This window comes from Pan troglodytes, chromosome 9 (assembly GCF_028858775.2).
Source record: "Pan troglodytes isolate AG18354 chromosome 9, NHGRI_mPanTro3-v2.0_pri, whole genome shotgun sequence".
NCBI classification, from domain to species: domain Eukaryota; kingdom Metazoa; phylum Chordata; class Mammalia; order Primates; family Hominidae; genus Pan; species Pan troglodytes.
Genome location: NC_072407.2, coordinates 18,599,786 through 18,612,605, shown reverse-complemented (window position 1 = coordinate 18,612,605; position 12,820 = coordinate 18,599,786). Strand labels below are relative to the sequence as shown.

The 12,820-nt window shown below is 38.4% G+C and overlaps 1 protein-coding gene across 5 annotated transcripts in view; it reads left to right on the top strand.

The window, feature by feature from the left end:
• PSMA1 (proteasome 20S subunit alpha 1) overlaps positions 1–12,162 on the top strand; it is a 138,725-nt gene extending 126,563 nt beyond the window's left edge. For all 5 annotated transcript variants that reach the window (XM_016920441.4, XM_508298.8, XM_016920442.4 and 2 more), the window contains 6 exons: positions 2,544–2,632; positions 3,148–3,218; positions 3,336–3,465; positions 6,072–6,151; positions 9,269–9,379; positions 11,790–12,162. In XM_016920441.4, the coding sequence (XP_016775930.1) occupies positions 2,544–2,632; positions 3,148–3,218; positions 3,336–3,465; positions 6,072–6,151; positions 9,269–9,379; positions 11,790–11,846 (538 nt within the window). In that variant the 3' untranslated portion in view covers positions 11,847–12,162. The remainder of the gene's footprint in view (positions 1–2,543; positions 2,633–3,147; positions 3,219–3,335; positions 3,466–6,071; positions 6,152–9,268; positions 9,380–11,789) is intronic.
• The last annotated feature ends 658 nt before the right edge of the window (positions 12,163–12,820 follow it).

Sequence of the window (12,820 nt, the reverse complement as noted above, 5' to 3'; positions counted from 1 at the left end):
AAATTGCACATATTGAGTTCTCACCTTCACCACTTAGTATCTGAGATTTGGCTAAATACCTAAACACTGAATTTTTTCCAGTGTTTTCTTTATCAAGGCTATTTTTAAATGTTATTTATTTATTTTTTTGAGATGGAGTCTCACTCTCACCCAGGCTGGAGTATAGTGGTGCGATCTCAGCTCACTGCAACCTCTACCTCCCAGGTTCAAGCAATTCTCCTGCCTCAGCCTCCCAAGTAGCTGGGATTACAGGCACCCGCCACCACGCCTGGCTAATTTTTGTATTTTTAGTAGAGACGGGGTTTCGCCATGTTGGCCAGGCTAGTCTTGAACTCCTGACCTCAGGTAATCTGCCCACCTCAGCCTCCCAAAGTGCTGGGATTATAGGTGTGAGCCACTGCACCCAGCCTATTTTTAAATATTTTAAATTGCCTACTGTAAACCACTAACACAGAGCCTTTCAGGTATTATGTGAGTATGTGTGTTGTGGATGGCAGGTAGTTAGCTAAAACTAATCTTGTAAATTTGTGATTTGATTAGGAAAGAAAGAATATAAATTATAAGGGTGGGCCTGGCACAGTGGCTCCTACGTATAATCCCAGCTCTTTGAGAAGCTTAAGGTCAAGAATTTGAGACCAGGGCAACATAGTGAATCCCCATCTCTACAAAAAATTTTAAAACTTAGCTGGGTGTGGTAGCACACACCTGTTGTCCTAGCTACTCAAAAGGCTGAGGTGGGAGGATTGCTTGAGCCTAGGATTTCAAGGTTGCAGTGAGCTATGATAGTGCCACTGTACTCTAGCGTAGGCAACAGAGTGAGACCCTATTCTTTTTTTTTTTTTTTTTGAGACGGAGTCTAGCGCTGTCGCCCAGGCTAGAGTGCAGTGGTATGATCTCGGCTCACTGCAACCTCCGCCTCCAGAGTTCAAGGAATTCTTCTGCCTCAGCCTCCCGAGTAGCTGGGACTACAAGCATGTGCCACCACACCCGGCTAATTTTTGCATTTTTAGTAGAGATGAGGTTTCACCATATTGGCCAGGCTGGTCTAGAGCTCCTGACCTCATGATCCACCTGCCTTGGCCTCCCAAAGTGCTGGGATTACAGGCGTGAGCCACAGCACCTAGCTGAGTGAGACCCTATTCTTAAAACAACAGCAGCAGCAAAAACAGTGTAAATAGTAATGCTATGGTTTAAGAATTTCAGGCTGAGCATGGTGTCTCATGCCTGTAATCCCAGCACTCTGGGAGGCTGAAGCGGGTGGATCACCTGAGGTCCAGAGTTCAAGACCAGCCTGGCCAACATGGTGAAACCCTGTCTCTACTAAAAATAAAAAAATTAGCTGAGTGTGGTGGCAGGCACCTGTAATCCCAGCTACTTGGGAGGCTGAGGCAAGAGAATCGCTTGAACCCAGGAGGCAGAGGTTGCAGTGAGCTGAGATCATGCCATTGCACTCCAGCCTGGGCAACAAGAGCGAAACTCAGTATTAAAAAAAAAAAAAAAGAATTTCAGTTTACTCAGCCAGTCCCTTGCTCTTAAGTCAGCAATATAATGGCAGCCTTAAGGGTTTCCACCTACTCTTCAAAATGGAAAATGTATTATATTATCAAACATTTTATTTAACCCAATCTATAAAATATTGCCATGCCAACACATAATCAATATAAAAACTTTATTAATGAGTTATTGCACGTTTTTAGGTACTAAGTCTTTGAAATTTGTACATCTCAGTTCAGTCTAGCTACTTTTCAAGAGCTCCATAGCCACATGTGATTATTGCCTGCCATATTGGGCAGTATACTTTTAGGCAGCATTGGGAAATGGACTTAAATATAAGTACTGAACAAATAGCTTGGTTCCTGTAGTCAACCATGTGATGATCAGATGTGATATACGCATATACTGGACAAAGCAACATTGAAAAAAAGGAGCATATCCATTTCTTGTTGATCTTATTTATAGGCATAAATTCTCTTCTCCCCAATGTTAACCTTGCTTGAATTTCATCAGATTTAACAGTGAGACTCAGCGGCTAGTGTCCAGTATCTCCTCTAGAGTGCTTCTTATGAATAGAAGTAACAGTGGCAGAAACACGTAAAGATACCCTCTGCTGTGGTTTCCATTTCTTATAGTTGCTCTTTTGGAGAAATGTTAGTCTGCTTTCAAGAAAAAAGGACAGAGTAGATAATCTTTTTGCTGGTTCGAGATCTAGAATTACGACAAGCTTGCTGACAGTGGGAAGGATAAGAGAAGAGAGGTTGCTGTTTTTCTTTTGTTCAGCCTTCTCTTCTCTGTTCCATAAGTGCTCTGATACAAAGATTTTCTAGAGCTAAAAAATGTTTCAGTCTTTTTTAAAAACCTTATGTGGCTCCAGAGTTTAGCACAAAAACGCACCCTTGCAGGCATGTCTTTCTTACCTTCTGTTTTTCTTATATGGATGTTATCCATGTAAACGCTTGGAAGAATTCGAAGTGAAATGAAACAATTTAGATTGGAATAGTTGTCTATAATTTGAAATTACTAAACTTTTTTTGTTTCTTTTTTAGTAATTTTATGCGTCAGGAGTGTTTGGATTCCAGATTTGTATTCGATAGACCACTGCCTGTGTCTCGTCTTGTATCTCTAATTGGAAGCAGTATCCTTTTTATGTTAGCATTTATGGATATGAACTTTGAAGGGTTTTGATACTTGTGTTAATTATTAGGAATATAATAATAATATGACATAGGTAAGATTGTGAAAACTTTAAAACAACAAATTGGATTGCTCTTTCATTAGCCTTTATAAGCAATTTATATTTGCTAGACATAAATAAGCCCAACTTCAGGAAAATCATCTAAGCATCTTTTTAGAGGGGATTTAAAGTTTCTTAATGGTTCTAGATGTCCCAAGAAATCCTAGACCCCTTGTATCCAAAACAAATCAGGTTTTAGATGGGAAGAAATTATTTTGCTGGCACTCTTTCTTAGGTTCGGTAGAAAGTCAAACATTTTATATTAGGCCAAAGAAATAGTGTCCTATTGCATTATTTCTCTGGTGGATTATGCAACAATTAAAGAATAAGCCAGAGACCTTTGTTAATAATGTATAATTTGAAAATAAAGACAGTACTTCATTCCTTGTTAAAACAAGCTCTTTAACCAGTCTAAGAGACCCAGATACCAACACAACGATATGGCCGGAGACCATATGGTGTTGGTCTGCTTATTGCTGGTTATGATGTAAGTTCATTGAATATTGTTATATGTTAATGATTTTTTTTAATTAACTAGAAATTTTTATAATTTTTAGTTCAACCAAAGTAAATAATTATGTGGTGTATTTATTTCTATTTGTAGGATATGGGCCCTCACATTTTCCAAACCTGTCCATCTGCTAACTATTTTGACTGCAGAGCCATGTCCATTGGAGCCCGTTCCCAATCAGCTCGTACTTACTTGGAGAGACATATGTCTGAATTTATGGAGTGTAAGTGACAGCCTTGCTTTTTTTTTTTTTTTTTTTTTTTTGCCTTTTCCAGTCTATATAGTAAATAAACATAGTATCCTAAATGCATAAAACTGTAAGTCTTATAGAAAGAATTTTTTTAAAAAAAATTACGCCCATGAAGAGTTTATTGTTTCTGTCACATATACTAATCTTAACTTCTGGTTACCACAGTAGTTTCAAGCACGAGTAGAACTTTTTCAAAATATAAATGTGTTCCCAACCTTGAAAATTCTTGATTCATTTGGTCAGAAGTGTGCCCTGTGGAGTGGAGAGTGGAGAACCACTGTACGACCTGCCAGTTGTAAGCTCTGTTCACTTTTAGTTTTCTGTGAGTCTTTTGTTATTTTAAGCCACACAGACATTTCTGCATTAGTAGTCCATAAACAAGAAATAAAAAGGCAGTGTAGTTGAGGGAGAAGAAGGTAAAAGAGGTAAGATGTTATGACAGGACAGGTTTTCAAGTGCTTTGCTTTGCATTGGAAGGAGGGTATCGGGTTTTACATTTCTCTTTGTCATCTGTTTTCTGGTGACAAAGCATTCTTTGGAGGAAATATTTGGGGTTTAGTGAATGCAGAGAAAAATAGTTTAATTGACATTACTCAAAGCAAACTTGTAGGATGACAATAGGTTTAACTTTGGGAAAAGAGGATTCCTTGGACAAATAAGCTTGGTAAATGCTGGCTTAAAGTTTAACATTTTAAATTATGGTAAATGGATTGGGGTCCCCAAGGTTACCCCTAAATTTGGAGATATGCTAGGACTTAAAGCACACAGCATATAGTTGTACTCCCAGGTAAGACTTTTAACAATAAAATAACAGTACATAGGTGGATCATTAAGGAAAAATACAGTCCAGAGGAATGTATGTGCAGGCTTCCTTATGCTCTTTCCTTCCCATAAGGAGTCACAGAGTACACTTGCAGCAATATGTATGTGATGTTTCTGCCCAGGGAAGCTCATTAGAAACTCAGTGTCCAAAGTTTGGTTCAGAACTGCTCATATCAGCACCCTCTGCCTAGCACATTTCAATCTGGATAGGAAATTCCTAAAGATTGCAATAAATCTATAGATAATTTTGGGGAGTACTGCTACTTTGATGATACAAAGCATCTGATCCATGAACATGGAATATCTTCATTTATTTAGGTATTTAATTCTTTTTTTTTTTTCCTGAGACGGGGTTTCACTGTTTTTGCCCAGGCTGGAGTGCAATGGCGCGATCTCGGCTCATTGCAACCTCTGCCTCCCAGGTTCAAGCAATTCTCCTGCCTCAGCCTCCTGAGTAGCTGGGATTGCAGGCATGCGCCACCACGCCTTGGTATTTTTGTATTTTTAGTAGAGACGGGGTTTCTCCATGTTGGTCAGGCTGGTCTCAAACTCCCGACCTCAGGTGATCCGCCCAACTGGGCCTCCCAAAGTGCTGGGATTACAGGCGTGAGCCACCACACCCAGCCAGGTATTTAATTCTTTCACTGATGTTTTGTAGTTTTCAGTGTACAAATCATATTTGTCTTAAAGTATTTTATTATTTTTGGTGCTGTTGTGAACAGAATTGTTTTCTTAATTTCATTGCATATTATTCATTGCAACTATATAGAAATACAGTTGATTTTTATATATCAATCTTATATCCTGCAATCTTGCTGAACTTGTTTATTAGTTCTAGTCATTTTTTTATAGATTCCTAAGATCATGTTGTCTGGGAATAGAGATAGTTTTACTTTCTCCTTTCTAATTGCCGTGGCTGGAACCTCTGGTACAATGATGAATAGAAGTTGCATGAACAAACCTTCTTTTTTTTGTTCCTAAACTTAAGGGAAAAGGTTTTAGTCATTCACTGCTAAGAATGATGTTACCTGTCAGCTTTTTGTAGATGCCCTCTATCAGACTGAAGAGGTTCCTTTCAATTACTCGTTTGTTTTGTGTTTTTATTATGCAAACATTTTAGGTTTTATCACGTGCTTTTTATGCATCTCTTGAGGTGGTTATGCAGGTTTTCTCCCTTCCTTCAGTGTAACTGAAAATTACACTGGCTTTCAGTTGTTAAACTAACTTATTCTTGGGATAAATCTCGCTTGTATATGGTATATAATTTTTTTAATGTGTTGCCAGGTTCCGTTTGTGGTTTTTGTTGAGGGTTTTGTTTTGTTTTTGCATCTATATTGGGTCTGTAGTTTTATTTTCTTGTGATGTCTTTATCCTTGTTATCAGTAATACTGGCCACATAGAATAAGTTGGAGATTCCTTTTTACAATGAGCAAATATAAGGACTAGGATTCTACAGAACACATTCTACAAAACTTGGAGTTGTATAATTTATAGTCGGGATTTTGATTTGACCTAGCAAAAGAGAAGATCAAAATCGTAACAAAAATCATGAGTCCTCTCATTAAATAAAATAAGAATCAGCAATGTCATAGAATGCTATTAAAAGATTATATGACTAGCATTAAACTTGGCTGTTTTTACTGTGATAAATTTAGTGTGTAACTAAAAACCACAATTTGAGACTGTAGATTTGATAAATAACAGAAGCCTAGCATAACAATGAAATTAAGAAATAATTGTTAATTTATTACATATAGGTAATTTAAATGAACTAGTTAAACATGGTCTGCGTGCCTTAAGAGAGACGCTTCCTGCAGAACAGGACCTGACTACAAAGGTAAGTATTGTCTTTTCCAATTGTAGATATTAACGTTACAGTTTAAACCTTTATTGCATAAATGTAATGGAGTATATATACAACATTCTGTAATTTGGGATATGATTGTCTTGGCAGATTCTTTTCCTTTAAGCTATTTGCTAAGTAATCCAATTTTATTTTTTAAACATTTCTTTTTGGTACAAAGCAGTAAAACCAGTAAATCTCATGCAAAATGTCCTTCATTATTTTCAGCAGATTGGCATATCTTGGTATTATTTAGTTAACAAAAATATATATATATTGAGCACCTACCATGTGCAGGCACTTTCTAAGCATTGAAAATACAGCAAACACAACAAATAACTTTTTCTTCATGGAACGTACATCCTAGTAGGGAAAGATAGACAGTATATACATAAGTACATTATATAGTATATTAGAAGAAGATAAATGCTATGTAAAAAATAAAAAAGCGTTAAAAGGAGAAAGAATGACCAATTGGACGTAGGTAGCTGTAATTTAAAATAGGTGGTTGAGGATATTCTCACTAAGAAAATGAAATTTGAGGAAAAGATATAAAGGAGGTAAGTGAGTATGAGCTATGCAGATCTAGAGCAAAATTATTCTAGGAAATACAAATGCAAAGGCCCTAGTATTTAAGGCAAGGAGGCCAGTAGTGTTGAGGTCAATCATCAAGAGGAAGAGGAAAAGGGAAGAAATCAGAGAGGTAATGGTGGTCCCATAAGCCATTGTGGTTACTCTGCATTTTACTCTGGGTGGGCTGTTAAGAGTTTGAGCAGAGGAATACCATGATTTGGTTTAGGTTTTAAAACAGTCACTCTGGTTGGCATTTTAACAACAGATTGAGGCTGGGCGCGGTGGCTCACGCCTGTAATCCCAGCACTTTGGGAGACCAAGGCGGGTGGATCACGAAGTCAGGAGATCAAGACCATCTTGGCTAACACGGTGAAACCCCATCTCTACTAAAAATACAAAAAATTAGCCGGGCTTGGTGGCAGGCGCCTGTAGTCCCAGCTACTTGGGAGGCTGAGGCAGGAGAATGGCGTGAACCTGGGAGGTGGAGCTTGCAGTGAGCGGAGATTGCGCCACTGCACTCCAGCCTGTCCAGCCTGGGCGACAGAGCGAGACTCCGTCTCAAAAAAAAAAAAAAAAAACAACCGGTTTGTGAGCCAGGCGCGGTGGCTCACGCCTGTAATCCCAACACTTTGGGAGGCTGAGGTGAGTGGATCACTTGAGATCAGGAGTTCGAGACCAGCCTGGCCAACACGATGAAACCCTGTCTCTATTAAAAATACAAAAATCAGCCGGGCGTGGCGGTGCATGCACTCCAGCCTGGGTGACAAAGCAAAACTCCATCTCAAAAAAAAAAAAAAACAGATTGTAGGGTTAGATAGATAGTGGGGCTATGGGTAGAAATAGTTTTAAGGCTATTCAGGTGATTATGTGAGAGATGATAGTGATTGCAGCAGAGTGACAGAGTTAAAGATGAAGAGTAGTGGTTCAATTTTGGATATCTTTTGAAATTACAGCCAAAAAAGTTTGCTAATAGATTTGTTATAGGGTGTGAGGGGGGAATGTCTCCAAGGTTTTGGGCCTAATTAATTGGAATGAAAGATTTATGATTTACTGAGGTGAAGAAGATAGTGGGAGGAACAGGTTTTAGAGTAGGCGTTGGGGAGGAAGGTCAGGCAGTCAGTTGTGGACATGTAAAATTTGAAATGCCTTTTTGTCTAATTGACGGTACAGAGTAAGCAGTTATAAGCAACACGTGGAGTTCCATGGAGAGTGGTCCAACCTACATTTCAAATTTTTGAAGTCTTTATATAGAAATGGCATTTAGAGTCTGGACTGGAAGAGATTCCTAAAGGAATTGAATAGTTAGACAAGCATTGTGAGGACTGGACCAAGAACACTAACCTTTAGCAACTGGGAGATGAGTAGGTGTTGGCAAAAAAGACTGAGAGAGGTGGTCAAAGAAGTAGGAGGAAAACTTGGAAAATGAGGCATCTTTGGAGGCAAATGAATAAACTTTCAAGGAGGAGGGGCAATGAAGTTGTCACTGAGGACCTGACAAGACAGGCTTAATGGAATAATAAGGCAAAAACCTGATAGTGGAATCAGCAGAGAATGGGAGACGAGGAATTGGAGATAGCTTTTTGGAGGATATTTCTGTTGACGGTCACTCTGTCACTCTGCTCCAATCACTATCATCTCTCACATGAATTACCTGAATAGCCTTAAAACTATTTCTACCCATAGCCCCACTATCTATTTACCCCTACAATCTGGTTTTTGGTTTTTTTGTTTTTTTTTTTTTTTGAGATGGAGTGGTGACTGGAAGAGGAGAGAAATAAATTGTTTTGTTTTTTAAGATGGAAGAAATTACATCACATTTGCTGCATGATTGTGAGAGTAATCCAAGTAAATTTAGGGAAGCATTTATGAGGAAAAATAATGAGAAAATTGTTAGAACAATGTCCTTTAATAGTACATAGGTGGAAGGGTTGGCCTTAGGAAGTTTTAATGGGAAAGGAGAGAATCTAGGGACATAGGTACAGGAAAGAGTGGATACAGTGGGAACTTGTGAAAGTTCTCTTCTAATTGCTTCTGTTTTCGCAGTAATATAGGAACAAGTTTTTCAGCTTCAAAGAGCTTGGAGAATGTTAGAAGTGTCTAAAAGAAGGGGAGCATGAATGATGTAGAAATGGGTATAGTGGGATCCAGGAACCACTAAGGCCTACTTGAAGTTAATGATCATTAATAAAGTGAGATTAGTCAGTTTTATAAAGCCATTTTGTTATGGTGATTGGATAATTATTGTTTAATATCAATGTGAAGACTTTATAGCCTGCATTATCTTTTTAAAAAAATGTTTCTAGATAACATAGATCTTTGGAGTTACTCATGATAATCAAAAGTTAGTATTAATATTAAATCTGCAAATGACAAGGGTCCGCTAGTTTCCTTCTTTTTTCTCCTACACATAAGTGGTTTTTAAGGTTTTATTCAAATGCTATATAAATTCTTATTCTGCTTTTTTCACCCAATATTTTATCGTATGTATTTTTTCATCCAAATTCTCTTATTTTACTTTTACCATATTTTACCCTTCAGAATGTTTCCATTGGAATTGTTGGTAAAGACTTGGAGTTTACAATCTATGATGATGATGATGTGTCTCCATTCCTGGAAGGTCTTGAAGAAAGACCACAGAGAAAGGCACAGGTATATAATCATAACACAAGAGGCTTTAGTTCTATTGTAAGCTGCTGTTCTTACCACAACTGTGTCTGTAAATTTTCCATTTTGTCTTAAATATTGAAATGGGCCCATAATTCAAATGGCAACAGGAAAATTAAGAACTGAGTAAAGTTAAATATTGAAAGGGCAGTGATCTCCATAAACACAAAAAGGGGGCCGGGTGCGGTGGCTCATGCCTGTAATCCCAGCACTTTGGGAGGCCGAGGCGGGTGAATCACGAGGTCAAGAGATGGAGACCATCCTGGCCAACATGGTGAAACCCCGTCTCTACTAAAAATACAAAAATTAGCTGGGTGTCATGGCATGCACCTGTAGTCCCAGCTACTCAGGAGGTGAGGCAGGAGAATCGCTTGAACCCAGGAGGCGGAGGTTGCAGTGAGCTGAGATCCTACCACTGCCCTCCAGCCTGGGCGACAGAGTGAGACTCTGTCTCAAAAAAAAAAAAAACAAACACAAAAAGGGAGAAGTGTTGATTATTTGGTTATCTATTGCTAGGTAATAAGCTGCCCCAAAACTTAGGGGCTAGAACAACAAACACTATTTCTCACAATTTTGCGGCTGACTGGGGCTCAGCTACATGGTTCTTTGCTGGTCTCACCTGGGATCTCTCAAACATTGCAGTCATTTGTGGGGTGCAACTGGAACACCCAAGATAACTTCAGTCACATGTCTTCTTTACTCACACCTTTTAGGTGTCTTAGAGGAGCATCTAGAAGGCAGAGACCTCTGCTAGGATGACTGAGCCTCTGTCCACGTAGTTTCAGGGCCGCTTCTTCAGCAGGGTCTCTCTAGCATATTGGCAACTCAGGGCTTGCAAAAGTCAGAAGTGAAAGCCGCCAGGCATTCTTAAGGCTGAGATGCAGGACTGGCACAACATCACTTGTACACATTCTGTTGGTTAAAGTGAGTCACTGGCCTGGCCCAGATTCTGTTTGAGCAGAGACTGGGAGAAATGCTCATTGGGGGCCAGCTTTGGACACTAAGATGGCTCTTCATAAAGAGAAAAGCATCAAGAAGTGAATCTCAGGTGAAATATGGGTCTTTTTGCTAGATGTTTAGAGTATACATTTGCTATTTATAGATGCTTATTTGATAGCAGTGTAATTGAAAGTAAAAAAGAATCTAGTATGGAAATTTCTACAGCATGAGTTTTTTTAACTTGGAAAGGATATTGTTGGTACTATTTGGGGGATCAAGATTTGCAATATTTAAACTGTTTTTGGTAAAAACTAGCACTGTTGGGAAGAATGCTGTGGAATACCACAAACTAGTTTGGCAAAGGGGAAAAGAATGTCTAAAAAGTGCTGATTGTATTTTAAACATAGTAGTGATAATACAAGGAAAGCTTTTACTCCTGAGCAATGCAAAGTACGATAAAATGGTGGAATTGTTCAATGATATTTAGGTTTTCAGAAATGTGAAATTATATATACAGTTATCCTCGAACAGTGTGGGGTTTAGTGGTGCCAAACCCCAGCACGGTTGAAAATCCACATATAACTTTTGACTCCTAAAAATCTTCTGATAGCCTGCTGTTGACTGGAAGCCTTACTGATAACATAAACTGACAATTAACACATAAATAGACTAGTTTCTTTTTTGTTGTTTTTTGAGACAAGGTCTTGCCCTCTTGTCCAGGCTGGCGTGCAGTGGTGCCATTATAGCTCACTGCAAGGTTGAACTCCTGGGCTCAAGTGATTCTCCTACCTTCCCCCACACCACCAAGTAGCTGAAACTACAGGTGTGTGCCACCATGCCCAGCACATTTTTTTTCTTTTTAGTAGAGATGGGATCTCACTGTGTTGCCCAGGCCAGTTTCAAACTCCTGGGCTTAAGCAATCCTCCTGCCTCAGCCTCCCAGAGTGTTGGGATTACAGGTGTGAACTGCTGCACCCGACCAAATAGACTATTTTCTACATATATTTTATGCATTCGGCATACCTAACTTTTTCTTACTCTTTTTTTTTATATTTCTAGGCTACACAGTTGGTCTGCTAGTTTATATTTATTGGAAAACAAACAAACAAAAAAAAGCTTCACCCTAAACAATGTTAGAGTAAAAGCAAACAAAAAAGAAAAAGAAAAAGAAAAAAAAATCCGCATATAAGTGGACCTTCACTGTTTAAACCTTTGTTGTTCGAGCCAACTGTATTTTTTTTTAAATAAAAAATCTTTATTCCCTCAAATCATGAGCACTCAAGGAGAAAAAAAATACTGCTCAGAAATGTTAACAGGACAGTGAACTAAAACTGAGTATTCAGAATATCTCTTTACCCCTTTTTCTCAATTTTTTATAACGTAATATTTGTGATTAGATGTGTATATTGATCAAGTGTTCATTTTACATATTTTCTTTTTTTCTTTCCCTGTTAAGCCTGCTCAACCTGCTGATGAACCTGCAGAAAAGGCTGATGAACCAATGGAACATTAAGTGATAAGCCAGTCTATATATGTATTATCAAATATGTAAGAATACAGGCACCACATACTGATGACAATAATCTATACTTTGAACCAAAAGTTGCAGAGTGGTGGAATGCTATGTTTTAGGAATCAGTCCAGATGTGAGTTTTTTCCAAGCAACCTCACTGAAACCTATATAATGGAATACATTTTTCTTTGAAAGGGTCTGTATAATCATTTTCTAGAAAGTATGGGTATCTATACTAATGTTTTTATATGAAGAACATAGGTGTCTTTGTGGTTTTAAAGACAACTGTGAAATAAAATTGTTTCACCGCCTGGTATATTGGGTTTTTGTTTTTTTAAGTAGCTTCAACTCTATATAGTAGTCTGGGATTACAACTGGTCATTTGCCTAATTAAATTGCCTTATTTTTAGTGATGGAGAAAAATAATACCTCTTATCTGTCATAGCCTTATAACAGTTCTCCAGTGTATGAACTGGCTGCATGAGAATCCATGGAGATTTGGTTTAGAATACAAATTTCAGGGTTCAACTGTGGTGATTTTAATTAAAACTTAAGAAACCACCACTTCCTGATATAAGCATCAGTTATCATATGAATGGTTTTCTTTCCAACCAGCAAATGGCAGTAGTTGTAGCTCTGGTCTTTGAAGGGAACTTCTGTAAAAACAACACATGGGAAATTGTAATCCCAAACCTTTTATCCTCTCCAGCCCCACTCCAGCATGATCTTTAGGCTGCCTTCTGTTATTCCCATGAGTGGTATACTCAGGTATTGCAGAACCATTTTTATCTTAGACCATGTAAAATGAAATTAGAGGAAATCTGATTTAAAAAAAAAACCATAATCCTGGCTGGGCGTGGTGGCTCATGCCTGTAATCCCAGCACTTTGGGAGGCTGAGGTGGGCGGATCACTTGAGGTCGGGAGTTCCAGACCAGCCTGACCAACATGGAGAAACCTCATCTCTACTAAAAAT